The 20,048-nt window shown below is 36.6% G+C and overlaps 1 protein-coding gene across 1 annotated transcript in view; it reads right to left on the bottom strand.

The window, feature by feature from the left end:
* Positions 1 to 234: 234 nt before the first annotated feature.
* vwa3a (von Willebrand factor A domain containing 3A) overlaps positions 235 to 20,048 on the bottom strand; it is a 67,964-nt gene continuing 48,150 nt past the window's right edge. Inside the window, exons 19-30 of the mRNA XM_056454310.1 lie at positions 16,826 to 16,972; positions 16,466 to 16,517; positions 16,182 to 16,253; positions 16,001 to 16,098; positions 13,590 to 13,742; positions 11,153 to 11,261; positions 8,402 to 8,546; positions 5,142 to 5,286; positions 4,890 to 5,041; positions 4,252 to 4,369; positions 1,752 to 1,846; positions 235 to 1,199 (exon numbers count right to left, since the gene is read on the bottom strand). Of these exons, the coding sequence (XP_056310285.1) occupies positions 1,160 to 1,199; positions 1,752 to 1,846; positions 4,252 to 4,369; positions 4,890 to 5,041; positions 5,142 to 5,286; positions 8,402 to 8,546; positions 11,153 to 11,261; positions 13,590 to 13,742; positions 16,001 to 16,098; positions 16,182 to 16,253; positions 16,466 to 16,517; positions 16,826 to 16,972 (1,326 nt within the window). The 3' untranslated portion in view covers positions 235 to 1,159. The remainder of the gene's footprint in view (positions 1,200 to 1,751; positions 1,847 to 4,251; positions 4,370 to 4,889; positions 5,042 to 5,141; positions 5,287 to 8,401; positions 8,547 to 11,152; positions 11,262 to 13,589; positions 13,743 to 16,000; positions 16,099 to 16,181; positions 16,254 to 16,465; positions 16,518 to 16,825; positions 16,973 to 20,048) is intronic.

Here is a 20,048-nt window from a genome sequence, read left to right as displayed (position 1 = left end):
ATCTGCCACTATGCTGACACACAGGCATTTGTAGCTCCACCCTCTTTTGAAAAGAGCACAGTCTCATATAAATTTAAAGCGACAGTCACCAAAAACAGCACAATTAGGATCAAAGCCTTAAAGGGGCAGTTTTAAAACATTGTTTGTGGGCCTTTTTCAGCTGAAACTTCACACACACACACACACTCTAGAGACACCACAGGCTTATTTTAGATCTTGTAAAAATAGATCCCCTTTAATGACCTGCTTCCACTGTTATTAGCATCATACACATCTACTGTACATGTAAACTGTACATTTTAATGTGACATTGTATTACAAATTAAATCTGTAAACAATGTTGAAAGGCCTGACTCAGTGGCTAAATTGTGGACAATATGCATTTCAGGAGATAAATATACAATATTTAGGAGGAATATGTCTGTCATTTAGATGTGAAACACTTCTTAAGCCAGCAGATGGCGCTATGGCTATATATTTAATTTTTTGGTGTGTCAGGGTAGGGATATACATATTTAACAAATAGTATATAAATATAGTAATTTAATAACACACCGTTTGAAAAGCTGCTTTGGGACAATAATTATTGTGGAAAGCACTATAAAAATAATCTTGAATTGAAAATATATAACTATAAATTTGTGGCAGATTTCACATTTTAAGATGATTAACTGCAACATATTTTAGTCCACAGGTCTAATAAAGTGATGTTATATGAACAGAAAGCATATTAAATGCAGACGTCTACTTTAGTGTTCACAAAAACACATTTTGTAAAAATAAAATGTTCAAATATGAGTGAAATAGTGCTCCATTATCATTGACTGTAACAGATATATTTGTGTCAAAATGAAACAACACAATCTGAGTTGTACATGTCAAGATACATAAAAGAATGAGCGATCATAATACATTCTAATCCAAAAATAATATCTTATAATATATATTTTAATATATCTCCATACAATTCTTGTTATAAACATGCCCAACAAGATTTTTGTACTGTAAAAACTTATATTATAATACACGACTATATTTTAGTGGGTGTATTCTGTAAATCATGATCAAAATATTAGATTTTTGGCTAATATTTAACTAAAATGTCAATGGCACCATATATAAGTAAAGCTCCATGATATGAACAGGCTGAGATTAGCTTCTATGTTCCATCCTGCTTCCTCGACTCCAAAATGGTTTCCCTGTGAAAACAAAATTCAGCACTTAAGTCTACAGTAACATCAAACATTACATAAGAACTCTCAGCATAAATGAATGCACACACACACATACATACACCTATAGAGCTATCTTTATGGGGTCTTCTCATAGACTTAATGACTTTACTGAACAGACTGTATAATTTAACCCTCACAGAAAACAATCTGCATTTTTACATTTCAAAATACTTCATTCTGTGTGATTTATGAGTCATTTTTCTAATCTACTGCTATTACTATCTATTTGGTGTAAGGACATTTGGTGGTTTATGAGGACTCTCAATATAAGCGTAACATATATTATATTGTAAAAACCAATTATTAGATGGCCTAACCCAAGCCCTAACCCCAACCTTATATGAAAACATGGAAATTCTGAATGCCATAATTTTATAGTACAGTATAATTTCTTCATAATCCACCTCCACATTGCAATATCTTGGTCATACCTATGTCATTATACAAATTTGTGTCTTTAACCCACCAACACCCCCCCCCCCCCCCCCCCCCCCCCACACACACACACACACACACCTGAAGGATTTGGCTTGTTTCTGGAACAATCTCAGCTTCTGGATCTCCTCTGTCAGTCTCTTTAAATCATCTCCTTCAAACTCTGGAAGATTCAACTATGGACATATGAGAGTCAGAACTACAAATCAATACACTGATGTTAAAGAAATGGCCATTAAAATCAGGGTTGCCAAGTCTATGTTTTTCCCACATGACTGGCCTACTTTTAACCAGTTGCTGCAGTTTTTTATTTTTATATTTTATTATATAATGTACCCACAGAAGTTTTGAGATATAAATAGGAAATTTATCAAATTATTAGATTTAGATTTTGTTTAATGAAATGCTAATGGTCTAATCCAATTCAATTCATTATGCTAAGCTAAGCTAAAAGTAACTCCTCCAGAACAATAATTCGGCTGAATGGATTCAAAAATGGTTCAAGTCAACTGTTTAACTCTAGGAGACTTGGAAAATGAAAAAAGGTGGAGTGTTCCTTTATATTTTGAGATATTGTATTAATTATATTTAATGGTTGCGTTGAAATATTTTACTATTTTTACTCTGATAAAAGTATGGTGAGATGTGGGGACTCAGGAGAAGAGACCGTATGAGCAACTGTTTTCGCTTTTTTTATGGAGACAGATTGGCTGGACTCCAGGATTTTTGCTGAATAATAACTATAGATATATAGAGAAGAAAGCTGATTTACATTCAGTTGATTTACAATTTAATAAACACATTAAGTGAAGTTTTTTATAAACTAATTTCGAGAGGATCACATGCTTATGATTACTTGCAGTCGGTCCCGCATTATCCAATTTATTATTCACCAATCAGACGATTCTTAAGCCCCTATAAATACTCTAAGTTCCATATAACAGCATATTCCTGCTTTCCTAGATTCGTGGCACGGTGGGCCAGTGGTTAGCACTGTTGCTTTACAGCAAGAACATCACTGGTTCTAGTCCTTACCAAGCCAGCTGACGTTTCTGTGCAGAGTTTACACATTCTTCTCATGCTCACGTGGGTTTCCCCCGGGTTCCCCGGTTTCCTCCGACCGTCCAAAAACATGCAACTTAAGTTAACTGACTAATCCAAATGGGCACCATAGACATGCTCCTAGTAAGTAGCTATCTCTTGAGAGCAATCCCTATCTGTTCATTAGCTACTACAGCAGGGGAGTTCTCGAGATCTTCCTGAGCTCAAACTCCCCTCTTGCCTTGCAAACGGGAGGGAGCCCCAGGCTTGAGGATCTTATGAGCTCAGGGCTCTCTCCCAGGACAGCATGCTAAACAAGCTTTATAATCAATAATCAGCTAAGTGTGAACTCTCAAAATTTTTATTAGAGATTTTGTTTAAATATTTAATTTAGAATTAATTTCACAATTTTGGGGTTCACTTCTGCCAGAATTGTTCTGCATTTGCCCATATTTAAACTGGACGTCAGACAGCCCCACACCTCACAAAATACTGTGTTTTATCAGAGTAAAAAAAGTTAAATATTTAACTAAATATTCACTGGTGGTCATGGAGGAGTGGAGAACATGAGGCTGATTCCTGTGATGCTCCAGGGACAGACGAGTCTTCGCTGAGGCCAGCTTCCAGCCTCCGCCGCTGAGACTGCAGCTCTGCACAAGACGTTTGGCCAGCGGAGAAATTAAAATGGTCGTGCCCAACTGAGTCTGGTTCCTCTCAAGGTTTTTTTTCTTCACTTTCGCCAATTAGTGAAGTTTTTTTCCCTCTCCCCTGTCGCCACTGGCTTGCATGGTTCGAGATCTGATGAGCTGCGCATCGCTGGATTTGCCCTTCAATATTTGGACTCTCAGTAGTGATCATTAAACCACACTGAACTGAGCTAAACACTGAACTGAACTTAAACACTAAAACTGAACTACACTGTTCCTATTTACTATGACCTTTTATGTGAAGCTGCTTTGACACAATCTACATTGTAAAAGCGCTATACAAATAAAGGTGAATTGAATTCAATTGAATTTCAACGTAACCATTAAATATAATTAATACAATATGTCAAACTATAAAGGAACACTCCACCTTTTTTCATTTTCCAAGTCTCCTAGAGTTAAACTGTTGACTTGAACCATTTTTGATCCCATTCAGCCGATTTATTGTTCTGGTGGGGTTACTTTTAGCTTAGCTTAGCATAATGAATTGAATCGGATTAGACCATTAGCATTTCATTCAAAAAATTCAAAATCTAATAATTCGATAATTTTTCTATTTATAGCTCAAGTCTTCTGTGGGTACATTGTAGCATATTTATTCTCGTAACATAGTTAATATTACTATAAGACTGATGGTTTCTTTTTTGAAACTAACTTTAAATAAGCATTTATAATTACTAATATAAAGTTATTTAAAAAAAAAAACAACGCCTACAGTTAAAGCTACAGGAGTATTTTACAAATGCGCACTGGCATATTTTATTTTTTGGCTGGTTTTGTTGTGAAAATCTGGCAACCCTGATTAAAATGAACAGGATTGATCATGTACATACTGCACTGCTAGGGTTCGACAGCTGTTCTCTGATCAGATCCGGATCTATGCTTTCAGGAGCTTGATGGAAACGTCCTTCTGTTTTATGGGCCAGACACTTCAGGAAATCCCTGCATGACCTGTTAAATAAAAGATCAATATATGGATACATTGAAAATCAATCCCATTACACATACTGCCACATACTTTTAGTGTCAAAACTTCAATGAGCTCACTTTTTTTTGTTGCTGAGAATGATAAAGGACGTGCAATTTTATTATATGCAGTTGTATTACAATAAGGGGAGTCAAGGAGGCAGGGTTGCATGGAACAGTTTGAGCAAATTCACTCCCATTATTCATGTTAACCCTTTTCACACAAGCCAAGTGAGCGTAAATTTAGTGAATCAGTGGGATTTTAATGTGAAATGAGCCATTTCCATCCATCATTTCTCATGTTGTACTATAAAACGTCCATTAATAAATGCTGATGGAAACCCAGTGGCTTTACTGAAGCATCAGGACACACACAGAGTGCATAATGAGCGCCCCCTTCTGGTAACATTAATATCACCCTAGTTACCTCAGGTAATCTATGCAAGAACTGACCAGGCTCAAACGATCATGGTGATATGGCAGTGCATGCTGAGAGTGTGTGTACCTGTCAGAGCAGTTGAGTGCAATGGTGTGTACAGTAAAGCTCTTCTCTCTTCTCAGAGTCTCCATCGCTGTCAGTATTAAACTGTGGCTGCAGTCGCTGCGCCCGTCGCTGACCAGATACACACCAACACCATCTGCCAGCCCACAGCCTGTCTGGAGCACAGATTACACACACATATACACACGCACTTACCACTACTGTGGATCTTTACTGTGAATCTGTACTTCCAGAAAGCGGTGTGATAATGGGTACCTGCAGAGCTGTCAGTGTAGATGAAGAGCCGTGTGTGTTGATCTGACTCAACCACTGCACTGCCTGAACACACTGATCCTCTGTCGACTGAACCAGAACCGGACGCCACATACACAGCCCTCCAGAGAACGCCAGCATATTAAACCTGACAAACACACACACATCTGTCATTGCAGATTATGTTACAGTTGTTGTTGTGCTTAAGATTTCTGTTTATGCCACCTTGTTCAGACTGTTGGTCAAAATCACGTGTGACCCTGCACCACAAAACCAGGGTCATAAAAAATGGGTCATTTTTAATTTAGGTTTTTACACCATTTGATGGCGGTTCATTCCGCTGTGGCGACCCCGGATTAATAAAGGGACTAAAGCCGAATGGAAAATGAATGAATGAATGAATGACACCATTTGAGAGTTAAATAAATCAGCTTTCCATTGATGTACGCTTTGCTAGGACAAAATTTGGCTGAGATACAACTCAAAAATTTGACAACATTCAAATATCTGTGTGCAAAAACATCAAAATATTGAGAAAACGATAAACTTGAACAAATTAAGTTCCTAACAATGCATATTAGTAATCAGAAATTAAGTTTCAGTGTATTTACGGTTGCAAATGTACACACAACGTCCTCCTGAGACCCCGACCATTGTCTTGTGTCCTCTGTAGTGGACGTTGCGTTTTCATTAATTTTCTTTGAATGTTTTGAGCTACTCTGTCAAGTCCTGTTGTACTGTTCAGAGGACATCCTGGGCTTTCTAGTGATATGTCATTTGATTGGCTGGCATGCTAGGAACCACTTCTTACACTGCATCCAAAATGGCTGACATACAAACAAGCACATTTTATGGGAAGGAGAGAGGCATGTAAAATTTTGCTTTTTAATTCTTTTTTACTATTATTAGTACATATATATTTGTTTATTAAAGTGTCAGGAACAATGAATTTAGCTTTCAAAGCTGTTAACTTGTTTGTGTTTGAAAATATCATCCTTTTTTAAATGTCCACTATAGTGGACACCAGGACCATCTCAATGTAATTAATGACCGCATGTTGTAGGGGCAGAACTGAAGCAGAGAGGATTCTTTATAAGATAGCTGAGGGAGACTCTGATTTAGAGTCTGACAATCAGAGAATTGGAGATTTAGAGACAATTAGAGAATGACGATCAGTTTTAAATCACTTTAATGTTAAATTTGTTTTGGATAAACATCACTTCTTTTTGTTTTGTTTTGTGTTTTTGAGCTCGGCTCTTTTTCAGACTAAACTTTTTCAGCAATTTCAATACAAAAGGAAAAAATGGCTTTTGTTTTGCTTTTGTTACGTTAATATTGGATTATTATCCCTTTACAGCCATATCCTATACAGTTTTGTTGTCTGAGTGGTGGTCGTTTTGAACTAAAATGGTCCTGTGGTCCACTACAGTAGACATGCTGTTAAAATAAAAACTAAATGTAAATCTCTAAATTGTAGAATTTTTATAACCCAAAGGATGTAGGAAATCACAAAAAAAAGAAAAAAAATTCATCAGGTCTCAGGAGGATATTCATGAAACATGATCTAAAAGAAAAATCGATAATTTTGATATATATAATGTATTTGTCAACCCAGACTCATTGTGGATATGTACCCAGGGCTACGTTTCTGTGGATTGTAAATACAAAACTGAAGTTACGTCTTGTCGTAGTTTTTGTTTTTGCAAATCTGCCAGAAGCTGCTGTGTGGTGCTTTTTGATGATCTTAAACTTTTCATGGTAATAACGGTGAATTTAGGTATCTTTTTTTAGGTATTTTTCTGGCTACACTAATGCCTTAAAATGTAACTAACTAACACATTCAGCTACTATTTTTTAAATGACATTAGATTGTAACATTGCACTTATTCCTAACTCTGATAGATGATTAGTTGGGTAATAGGCTACGTGAAGCGTGATGACTCGGTTATTTTGATTTCACAGTATTTATTTACCGCTTACAGAATAGTCTAACCGTGGGTTAGCTTGCATGTGTGGGCATAGTTTCATGTCTTTACCTTAAACGTTACTTATTTATATTGTTTGAAATAAAATAAGGAGAAATAAGGAGAATAAAGTATGATTTAGAACACTCGTTTGGAAGCCATGATCTGTGTGCATTAATGTAAACGATATCGTGGCATAACCTTCATTGATAAAATCAGTAATAGCAAAACTGTGCATATTATCATTATTATAAAAGTATATTACTGCCTTAAGTCAGTAACGTAAGCAGTGATGCAACGTAATATTAAATAAGTGAATAAATAGACTAAATAAAAGCAACAAGAGGGACCAAAATCAGTCACCAGGTCTAGTGTCCTCCCATGGGATTAAAGTGCCCCCTCAGTTATGACATCCTGGCGCTGGGCCTGAGTATATTGTAAATATTCCTTTCTAGTTATCAAAGAAATAATGTATGACTTCATTTTAGTTTTGTAACTATTAAATTGTTTTAAATTCAAAATTGTAATATAAACATCAATGTTAAATCTATAAATGGTGTAAAACATATTGTTTAATTGTGTATTAAAACCACCTGGGTCTCCACTTTTGCCATGGCCTCTCTTTGTGGCTTTAACAAACGTATCCCTCAAGTTTTTACAAACCTTTTTAACAAAAACGTTCTTCCTTTCCCATTCCTTTCTCTTCAAAGTGTTTCATACTCAGCTCAAGTAGCAGCGCCGCGCAAAATGTTCACTCGAGTCTCCAAAGAAATCATGCGCTCCGCCAGCCGAAATCATGTTGCGCGCACCAAAAGCGAACCTCCGCAAACACAGTGATGATGTCACATTCGCCGCGCGCACTCAAGCAAACTAGTGGACGCGTCGAATATTAACCAGGCTTTAGAAGGGGGATGGCGGGGTTTGAGAGAGAAGAGTGTTTCTACAGGTGGTTTGTCAAACCCACTCAGCTGTGTGAAGCTTCATAAATTCACAATGTTTTGTTTTTTTGAATGATTGTAGTAATGTGTCTGTTGCAAAATGTACAAATCAGGTGCAAGAGAGGTGAAAGAGTGTGTTTTCTCCAGGTGGTTTGTCAAACCCACTCACCTGTGTGACGCACGCTCAGAATTTAATAATGTTTTGGGATTGTCGTGTGGTGAGGTGGCGGAGAGAAGAGGGGGTCTTGCTTACATCCTGTTGACATCCTGCATTTAGTGTTGACCACGTGTGATCCGATATTTCAAGATTCATCTTAATACGAGGTGTAAAATGTGATCTTCTAGTTTAAAGAGAGTTCACCTCACACCGTTGGCATGCAGCTGATCCCAGATCAGTAATGTCAGTCCCTTCTGGAGCTCAGGGAAGCAGGAGGCCATCGACCCAGACACATCCAGCAGAAGGCAGACCTCCTTCTCCAGAACCGACCCAAACATACGCCTGCTGCCTGACCACAGATAAAGACATGGGGAAGAATTGAGATCTCTTACAAAACATAGAGATCTTCAATCCTGCACATTAAAAACACTACCTTAGATGAAATCATCTGAATTAAACTACAATAAGGGCCTGTCCACGCAAACACAGGCATTTTCAAAACTGCATTTAATTCTATGCGGTTTGACTCTTTGTCCAAATGAAAATGCAGTATCAGGTGACTAAAACTAAAACTTGGATAAAGCAGGATGAAGATTTTCAGAAACACACTGTGTCTTCTGTGTCATTCGCAATGAGGGACGGTAAATCTGCTTCTGTTCTCACATTTGCATTAACTTGTATGTAATTTACTAACAGAAATACTTAATTTCACGTCACGATTGGTGTGAACCCAGCATTAAAGGCTTTTATTGCCATCTGTTAGTTTGGCATGCCCTTAACATGCCTCACAGTGCTTTAAATATAGGCAGGGAATACTCATAAAAATACATGTGGATGTGGCATAAATTTCTCAAAATCTCAGCAGAGGATCATTTAACAACTCTACAAACAGGCCCAACAGCTTTACTTTTTACTTACCTGTTTGACTTTATTTCTGACAGACAGCTACAAAAGCCATAAATACGGTGGCTGAGAGAGCTCAAATGTGCTGCTGCGAGTAAAGGGGTACAGTAGTTCACACAAAAAGAAAAATGTACTATTTACTCAGCCCCAAATGGCTTTAAACCTTTATGAGTTTCGTTTTTCTGTTGAACACAAAAGAAGATATAATAATATTATTAATAATAATAATATTATTTAAAAATAAATCTGTAACCAATACAATGGAAGTCAATGGTTTTCAGCTTTTCAGTTTCTGACAAGTGAATGATGAGTAAATGATTATTTAATTTTCAGGTTTTGGGTGAACTATCCCCTTTCCCCAAAATAAATAAACATAGTCATAAATATTAGCAGTAAGAGCATTTATAAACCTGTAAATAATTAATATACCGGAGCGGTAATCTAATTAAACTACTATAATACGTAAATACTTAACTCTACACATAACCTAAGACAGACTATACAAGTACTTTTACATAAGACTGAACAATGCTGTGCAAGATATTGTACAAAAGAGGTATTTAAGGTTGAAGAAAACAAGGGATATGTGGTTCATTCACAGGTAAACGTTCATTAATTTTCTTTTCAGCTTAGTCTCTTTATTAATCTGGGGTCGCCACAGTGGAATGAACCATCAACTTATCCAGCATTTGTTTTATGCAGCAGATGCCCTTCCAGCTGCAACCCATCACCGGGAAACACATACACACTTATTCACACACGCATACACTACAGACAATTAGCTTACCCAATTCACCTGTACAGCGTGTCTTTGGACTGAGGGGGAAACCGGAGCAAACCCACGCGAACGCAGGGAGAACATGCAAACTCCACACAGAAACGCCAACTGACCCAGCCGAGGCTCAAACCAGCAACCTTCTTGCTGTGAGGCAACAGCGCTACCTACTGCGCCACTCACAGGTAAACAATGTTTTCCTTAATAAGTCCTTTTAAGATGAAGTTAAGTGTCTAGCGCATACAATTGTTTCTACAGGTGGTTTGTCAAGCCCACTCACCTGTATGAGGCACACTCAGAAATGCACAATGTTTTATTTTTTCTAGAGATATGAAGTGATTTAGAGGTCAGCATTCCCGCGGGTGTACCGCAGGACCTGATCAGATTTCTTGTGGTGCGGGAATAAATTTACGAAGCTGGGTGTTTTTTGGAAGGCATATTTAATCGCTATACATTTTACATTCTTCCTTGGCCCAATATGTATCTGCTATGTGTATAGAAATTATGCTGATATGATATATGAAGCATAATCGGCAGTTGGCAAATATATTGAGTGGATATGTTTGTAAATCTGACTTTGCAAGAGTCAGTGCCTCAGCAGCCACAAACCTCACCGCATGTCATGTGGCACTCATATCTCATCACAAAGGGGCTAACAAAAGTGACATTTAGCCTACAATCCTTGCACAACCTACACTTTTATCTGTTATCTCTCTCTTTTGGTAGTACCCAATTTAAACGTGAGATTTTGGAAACCAGATCTTAAGTCCTGACCGGTCGGGTCGGGTAGAAAACAGGGCAGGTCGGGCAGCGGGTGAACAAAGGCTGAAAATACAACGGGAGCGGTTGGGTGTGGAATAAAACCTGGCGGGAGCGGGACTAAAAATTCAGTCTCGTGCAGATCTCTAGAGTGATTATAAAAAAGTCTCTAGTGCAAGTTTCTGGGAAAATTTCAGAGAGATGAAAGAGGGTGTTTTCTACAGGTGGTTTGTCAAGCCCACTCACCTGCGTGAGGCACACTCAGATTTGCATTCTGTTTGAAAGTTTTTTTTGTGTGGTGTTGTGAGCAGGAGAGGAGAAAGAGTTCTAGTTTCGGGAGCTGGGATTATGGTTAATATTTCAGAGTAGGGAGTATGATGACTGGAACTGAGAGCTCTAACAGCTTGTGGAAAGAAACTTTGGAGTAGTCTAGCCACAAGCTCAGGTCTAATCACCTTACTCTTACAAGAGAGTCAGTCATCTTTTAAAGATATTTCCTCAAGTGTCACCGTCAGTACCGGTCAGTAGCCACTGCAGTCTCTGGCAGTAGCGCAGCATCAGTGTCTCGGTCTGACTGATGTACTGCTTCAGCTCAGCTGGACTCAGGTGCAGGTGTTTCACAGCCCCCTGCCATCAACATAACACACACACACACATCAGTTATGACATTAAATGGATAGTTCATTCAGAAAAAGAGAAAATTCAGGTCACTTGTTTCAAACCTTTTAAAGTTTTATTTGTTGAAAAACTAAAGAAGATATTTTGAAGAATGCTGAAAACCTGTAACCACTGACTTCCATAGTATTTGTTTTTCCTACCATGGATGTCAATGGAAGTTTTCAGAATTCTTCAAAATACCAAAATGCTCAAAGTTTAGTATCACTTGATGGTGAGTAAATGGTGAGGAAGGCCTTGATCACAATGAACACGGCTTTTTTTTTTGCATTGAGAGGCACTTGTTTTGAATGGTTGCCTAATGGCTACTTTTGGGTTTTGCTAATGAGTAGGCCCACACGGAATCTGTGCTTCCAGAAATCCACAGTTTTCTACAGACTTTCAGCCCATCATTGATTCTTTTTTATTTACATATGTAAATGTGTGTAGATTTATATTTATTCAGTTTTTAGATTAATTTCAGTAATATTATTGACTAATATGAAAATGTTCATAAGATTTATTTACAATATAGTTTGTAAAGTAGAAATATTATATGAGAGACTTGCTTTGTTTACCAAATAAAGTGGATCTAATTGGATTTGCATAGTAAACATTAAATACAAGTTTAAAAGGTACTACTTTTTCTTTCATATATTAAGGTTTTAATTACGATACTGTTAAGGAATTCATTGTGTTTTGATGAATTTCTGATGAATATATTAGTCTCATTTATATGCTTATTTGAGTGATTTCATTCATTCATTCATTTTCTTTTCGGCTTAGTCCCTTTATTAATCTGGGGTCTCCACAGCAGAATGAACCGCCAATTTATCCAGCATATGTTTTACGCAGCGAATGACCTTCCAGCCGCAACCCATCACTGGGAAACCCATACACACTCATACATACACTATGGACAATTTAGCCTTACCAATTCACCTGTACCGCATGTCTTTGTACTGTGGGGGGAAACCGGAGAACCCGGAGGAAACCCATGCAAATACAGGGAGAACATGCAAACTCCACACAGAAACGCCAACTGACCCAGCCGAGGCTTGAACCGGTGACCTTCTTGCTGTGAGGCGACAGCGCTACCTACTGCGCCACTCGAGTGATTTCAGTATTATTATAATTATTAGATTTCAGTATTATTATAATTATTATCTATTGTATTATTACCCATACCTGTGGCATTATTATCAGGTATGTGTGCTTGGGTAAATAAAAAAGTCACCCTGTGTTAATGCAGCCAGAGATGAGAAGAGAAATTAGAAGAGCAGCATTAATGTCACAATGAGAGTAGATTTATGAAAGCAAGACCATAGGGACACCTGCGTTCTGTTCTATAGCTCATGATCATACACATCTGCACACTCAGACATGCGCCCCCGCCTAGTTGTAATGACTTTTAAAAATATGAGTACCTACGAACTTCAGCTGAACTTACAGTTGACAGCTCAGTGGATAGTGAACGAAATATATTGTTGAGCATTGTCATCATAGTCATCACATTTGAAACGGGAAGGAAAGACCTTAACCGGACATGGGTAAGACCCCTGAAAGACCCTGAGATTCTATTGGTGGTGGACACCTGAGAGATTTGAGATCCTATTAGTGGAGAAGCTAAGGGAGGTGTGTAATGTGTAAATTTTGGGTGGAGTATTAAGACAAAGAAGTGTATTTAAACTGTGTGCTAGCCTATACTCAGGAGACACTCGAACGACCTGTCTCTGTTGTTGCTGATGCTGTAACAATAAACTGCTTTGCCTAAAGACTTCGGAGATCTCAGACTTTGTCAGTTTTTGAGAACTTTGACTTAGAGACTTAGAATATTTTGCACACCAGGATCTTTTTTTTCCACAACAATACTCCCAAAATCAGATTCCGTCTGGCCCTACTCATGAGTCTCATGTCTTTTTTCCATTCTCCAATTAAATGAAAGCAGAGGCGAGGTTTCCGTTGAGGTGACAGCAGTGTTTGTGTTGTCAAGATGACTACAGAGGCTTTTAAAGATGGTGGAGAGACTAGTGGCCACTTTTTCGAGTTATCTGGAGCTGTGTGACTTTACAAATCGTGAATATCACAATATTATTAAATATCACAATTATAACAATATTAAATGCAGCAATCGCTCCAAATACGCAGCTGATTGAGTCGTTGCCTAGCGACATAAAAAGTGCAGTACACTACTCTTTTTTTTGCATTCTTGCAAAGCTCATTCAGTGTGAGCACTTAAATCTTCATTTTTGGTGAACTATCCCTTTAAACACACGCTCTCGGTGTCAGCGCTGAGCTCACATTGATCTGGACGCTGGGGAATATGGCGCAGTATTTCGCAGACACTCTCCTCTGGACGGACGGCACCAGAGTGTCCTGATGGCAGCATTCGGGACCAGAGAGCAGCCGGTGAAGATCCAGATGCAGATTCCTGATGCCGAACCGTTTCAGCCACTCAAACCACACACACAACAGACGCATTTGTTATATTTTATTATATATTATACAGCTGAAGTCACAATTATTAGTCCTGTGAAATTTTTTCTTTTGAAAATATTTCCTAAATGATGTTTAACAGAGCAAGGAAATTTTCACAGTGATAATATATAGAATTTCCTATAATATTTTTTCTTCTGGAGAAAGTCTTAGTTGTTTTATTTCGGCTTGAATAACAGCAGTTTTACATTTTTTTTTTTAAAAACTGTCACTTTAAGCGATACAAGTATCTTGAAAAATATCTAGTCAAATATTCTGTACTGTCATCATGGCAAAGATAAACTACATCCGTTATTAGGAATGAGTTATTAAAACTATTATGTTTAGAAACTCTCTGTAAAAACAGAAATTGGGGAAAATATACAGGGGGGCTAATAATTCAGGAGAGATAATAATTCTGACTGTATAACTATACGCACTACAAACAGTTTCATTAAAAATTATTCAGTCATCATATACTCTGCCTCCACTTGTTTCAACCCTGTATGATTTTCCTTTCTTTTGTTGAACACAAACGAAGATACTTTGAAGTATGGTGGAATCCAATCAGCTTATGGTCACCATTATTGACTTGCATGTATAAAAACACTATGAAAGTCAATGGAGGCTAATCATTCAGCAAGTAAAATAATCCTTTAAATTCAGTCCTGCAAAATTGCCACTGTTTTTTTATACAGTAAAGATCTAGCAACCACACATGCATTTGTTTATGTGTATAAATGCTTTTAAATATCATTAGTCGCTGTATATTTCCCAGTGATATTTTAGTAAGATGATATTTAAATATTTCGTCTTCTGACCAAAGCCGGTTTTAAAGCATGTAATTCAACACAATGATAACTGAAAGATGAACGCATGAATAATTTGAGCATTATTTTTCTAAAAAAAGAGGATCAATTGTGATTGAAGTTTCTTCAGTGCAGTAACTGTTCTAAAAATACGTATTATTCACCTTATTCTCCGTGTACGAGTGGGCGCAGGCATTTGAATCATTTTAGCTCCAAACTTCCGGTCTCATTCACTTCCATTAATTTTTAAACGTTAAAAACAGCTCGTTTTGCTGCTTGGTGTTGCAAACTGATATTTTCTTATTATATTATTCTACTTTGTCGGTATTGTCATGCAAACACTTGTTTATAGAGTAAGTAGTTTGATCGTTTTTTGCCGTTTATTATTCCTAGTCATTTCTCCCATAGGCAACTGAATCGGAAGTTCTAAAACAATCGCAAAAACGCGCGCACTTCCGCATTGAATAATAAGGTCAATAGTTTTTGTATAATTTATACTCAAAATACTTACTATGCCTATTTTTTTTCAGTAACTTTTAATCATGTTGTTATTTCAGAGGCCTTAAAACACTTAACTTAGAGCAGGGGCGTCGCTAGACATAAAGCTCTACTGGGGCACGCATCCCCTTCCACCCACCCCCCTCAAAAAAAAAAAAAATAAAATAAAATAAAATAAAATAAAATAAAATAAAATAAAATAAAATAAAATAAAATAAAATAAAATAAATAAAATTAAATAAAATTAAATAAAATTAAATAAAATTATATATATTACATGAACTCTTGAAATACAGAAAGTAATAAAAATGATTCAAAACCTCTTTTTTGGTTTAGTGTACTTTTTTATATGCTGTACTAATGTTATTGTTTGGTTATGAGAACGTTATTAAAACGTTTTTAGAACATTCTAGTCTATATTAATATTCTCAAAACCTTATTTAAAACATTATTACAACGTTCCATTCACATTACAATAATATTTGAAGAACTTTTTGCTATCAGTGTAACAAAGAATGTTAATCTTGTTACTGAATGTTTTAATCAAGTGGCATGCAAATATTTACACAACTTTTAGGGAACATTATGGAATGTGGTATAGCTTATATAGCTGGGATATAGCTTAAAAATTAACTTTAATATAGCTTAAACATCATTAGGGATTGTTATTCTAAATATGGTACCTATTTGGTTAGTGTGACTTTACCAAGTAGCACATGAAACATTCCAATGAGCCGATCCGAATTAAAGGATAATTTTGCAGTTATGTTAAGTTTAGAATTGGGCTAAACTGTTCAGCTAATGTTTACGTCTGTAAAAAAAATATAAGGACATATAATTGGGTAAACTGGCAGTGGGCTGGTTATAGAGCCCAGTTTAGACTTACAGTTAGAGGTTTGTGTACATCTATAGTCTCTTAGTGTTATGTACCTGTTTAGATGAGCAGATCCCTTCATGTTTGGGCAGTTTGATGCTGGCGAAAGACTTGCGCACACTCTTTGGTTTTGGATAGCTCTTGAAAACAAACCCTAGATGAGATAATTAGTGCTTTAAAACACGATTTGCAGCAGGATTTGCATATTGTGAATGATTCTGATCTTATCACACAAACCCAAGTGTCCGTCCTCCATGAAGAAGACAGAATGAGACACGCTGACCCTCCTCTGAGCAGACTTTGAGTGAACTACACACACACACACACACACACACACACACACAAATAAGATTAGTCAAATACATAAAATCTTCAGAATCTCATGTAACTTGGAGGAATATAAAGCAAAGCCAATTTATACGCAGAGTGTGGATTCAAAGTAAGAGTTTGGATGGCAGATAGAGAGCATTTGGTAGAAAAATCTCTAATAATGAGAGTGAGGATGCTGATAATTCACACACCTGCTGGGGTTTCTGCTTTGGAGCTGTTGGGTCTGCTCTTCTGTCCACGCTCCTGTTCACAACGAGAATCATCATTCAATCATTCATTTTACTTTGGGTTAGTCCCTTATTTAACAGGGGTGGCCACAGCGGAATGAACCGATAACTATTCCGGCATATGTTTTATGCAGCGAATGCCCTTCCGGCCGCAACTCAGTACTGGGATACATCCATACACTCTCACTGGCGACCTCTGATATATCAGAGACTAAGCCAACGGAAAATGAACGAATTAATGAATGTAAATTTTTATTTCACGCTGACTTTAATGTGTGACCCTGTGTGATCAGGTGTGTGATGTTTGACTGTGCAGGATCTGACCTGTCTGGCCAGGCTGAGCGTTGTGGGTCTAGGTGAAGGCACTTTGGATTTTGGGGTGGAGGTCTGGGGTCTGATAGATGAAGAGCTGGTCTCTCCTGAACCTCCACTGGAGCTCTTCTGCATCAGAGAGTCCACTAACTCACAGCTCTGCAGGAGAACACAGATGAAAAACATAGATGTACCATGGTTGCCTGCTCCCATTAGGAATATTTAATTTCTTGACTGTTTAAAAAAATTATTTTTTTAGTGTTGCTTTTAGTCATTGATCTTGTTATGATATCATTATGCATGATTGGTTGATTATGATTTTGATGGTTGCATTTGTTTATCTATTTAAATCTGCAGGCTTATTGGGAAAATGCGCCCAGGGTAACATTTTTGAGAACCACCAAATATGTGCTCGCTGGTACATATGGCTGCTTTTTGTGTGTAAAATGAACGCTACGAGGTAACACCACTGACCAATTCTCGCTGTATGGATGGTTTTTCTGGCATAACTGGTTTGCAAAGTAGCTCACTTTGGATGCCATAAACTTGCTGACTGGGGTTCGAGTTTGGTAAAGGACGATTTCAGAAGTATGAAACTACAGAAGAATCATGCGGCCTGTGATGGCTTTTCTACTGTAGTTTGCGTTTGAAAACACTATTGGTTGGGTGGTGTGTGGGTCAGTCATATCAAGCTGATATAGTATGAATGACGACAAGCCAAAAGGCTTCTCTCACAGAAACACATGAGAAAGACATTGAGATTTTCAGAAATGTATCGACCTCTGGATTTACGAGAAATGGTACATATGAGAAAATGTGCCCCAAGTAACGTATTTCAGATCGTCAAAAATGTACATGGTGGACTTTAGTGTATTTGTGAAAACAAAACCTGTGAAAAGACGTAGTACAGGGTACATATTTGTCGGTTCTCAAAAATGTAACCCTGGGCATATGTTTCCAATGTTTTACAAAGTGTTGTAATTATGTATGATTTTATATTCCTTCTTTCATTATTGTTTCTAATGTTGTAGCACCTTAAGTCTAAGAAAGGTGCATTATAAATAAAAGTTATTTTTCATTCATTAATTTTCCTTCGGCTTAGTCCCTTAATTCATCAGGGGTCACCACAGAGGAATGAACCGCCAATTTATTAAGCATATGTTTTATGCAGCAAATGCCCTTTCAGCTGCAACCCCTCACTGGGAAACACCCATACACTCTTATTCACACTCATACACTACAGACAAAGAAGGTCGCTGGTTCGAGCCTCGGCTGGGTCAATTTTTGTGTGGAGTTTGCAGGTTCTCCTCGTGTTCGCATGGGTTTCCTCGGGGTGCTCCGGTTTTCCCCCCACAAGTCCAAAGTTATGCGGTACAGGTGAATTGAGTAGGCTAAATTGTCCGTAGTGTATGTGTGTAAATTAGAGCGTATGGGTGTTTCCCAGTGATGGTTTGCAGCTGGAAGGATATCCGCTGCATAAAACGTATGCTGGATAAGTTAGCGGTTCATTCCGCATTAAACTGGCGACCCCAGATTAAGAAGGGGACTAAGCCGAAAAGAAAATGATTGAATAAATGAATTCTGATCAGTTTTCAGTTTTTCAGATTTAATGTTGTGTTTCATATCTCAAAAAACATTATAATAGGGGGATTTTCTAAATAAAAGGTGCCTGTAGAGATAGATAGATTTCATGTTAGCCGTTTTGCAATAAAACTGAAACAATTTAGCATCTGTTTTGACGTAAATTTCGTGCACAAATGAAGTAAAAATATCCAAGCGTCTAAATACACTTGAATAGAATGATTTACTCATGCAAGGTGCATCCGGTGTGAATCCCCCATAAGTAGGGCCAGACGGAATCTGCTGACATTTTTTGCTATTTCTGTGCAGAATTTTGTTAAAAATCTGCTGTTTATGTGGAATGATTTTGGGAGTATCATAACTAAAAACTTAATATATGAACTAAAAAATAATACCTCTTTTTAAACTTTTATTTAATGTTTACAATGCAAATCCAATTAGATCCACTTTATTTGGTAAATAAAGCAAGTCTCTTATGTAATATATCTACTAAAAGACAGAAAATATTACTTTACACACTGTATTGTAAATAAATCATATGAATATTTTCATGTTAGTCAATAATATTACTGAAATTAATATAAAAACTGAATAAATATAGATTTACACACATTTACACAAGTAAATAAACAGAATAAACAGAATAAAGTATACAAACAAACAAACAAACAAACAAACAGAATCAATGATGGCCTAAAAATCTGCGTAAATCTGCAGACGTTTTTTTGTTATTTCTGCAGAGAATTTTGGTAAAAATCTGCAGATTTCTGCTGAATTATTTTGGGAGTATCAGAACTAAAACCTTAATATATGAAATACAAAATAATACCTTTTTAACTTTTTACAATTTAAAATGCAGATTCACTTATTTAGTGAACAAAGTAAGTCACTCATATAATATATCTACTAAAAGACAGAAAATATTACTGTACAAACTGCATTGTACATAAATCAGATGAACAATATTGGTGAAATTAATTTAAAAACTGAATAAATATATATTTACACACATTAAGTAAATAAACAGAATTAATAATGGGCTAAAAATCTGCGGAAATCTGTGGAAAATCTGCTGAATTCTGCGCGCGCAGATTCCGTCTGGGCCTACTTATAAGTTATTCTAGCCTACTTATAATATTTCTGCGGGAAATTTTGGTAAAAATCTGCAGATTTCTGCGGAATTATTTTGGGAGTATCATAACTAAAACCTTAATATAAGTGAAATAATAATAATAGTGAAATAAAAAATAAAACCTTTTTAACTTGTATTTAATGTTTAAAATGCAAATCCAATTAGATTCACTTTATTTAGTGAACAAAGCAAGTCACTCATATAAAATATCTACTAAAAGACAGAAAATATTACTGTACAAACTGCATTGTACATAAATCAGATGAACAATATTGCTGAAATTAATAAAAAAACTGAATAAATATAGATTTACACACATTTACTCAAGTAAATAAACAGAATCAATAATGGGCTAAAAATCTGTGGAAAATCTGCAGAATTCTGCATGCGCAGATTCCGTGTGGGCCTACCAATAAGTAAACTTTTTTTGTTATTAAAATATATAACTTAAATATTGATTAAATATTGACACTTTAAACCATCATATGAGCCATAATCATAAATAAATACATATAAATTTAT

Source organism: Danio aesculapii, chromosome 3 (assembly GCF_903798145.1).
Source record: "Danio aesculapii chromosome 3, fDanAes4.1, whole genome shotgun sequence".
Taxonomy (NCBI): Eukaryota; Metazoa; Chordata; class Actinopteri; order Cypriniformes; family Danionidae; genus Danio; species Danio aesculapii.
This window is presented reverse-complemented; position numbering and strand designations above follow the sequence as displayed.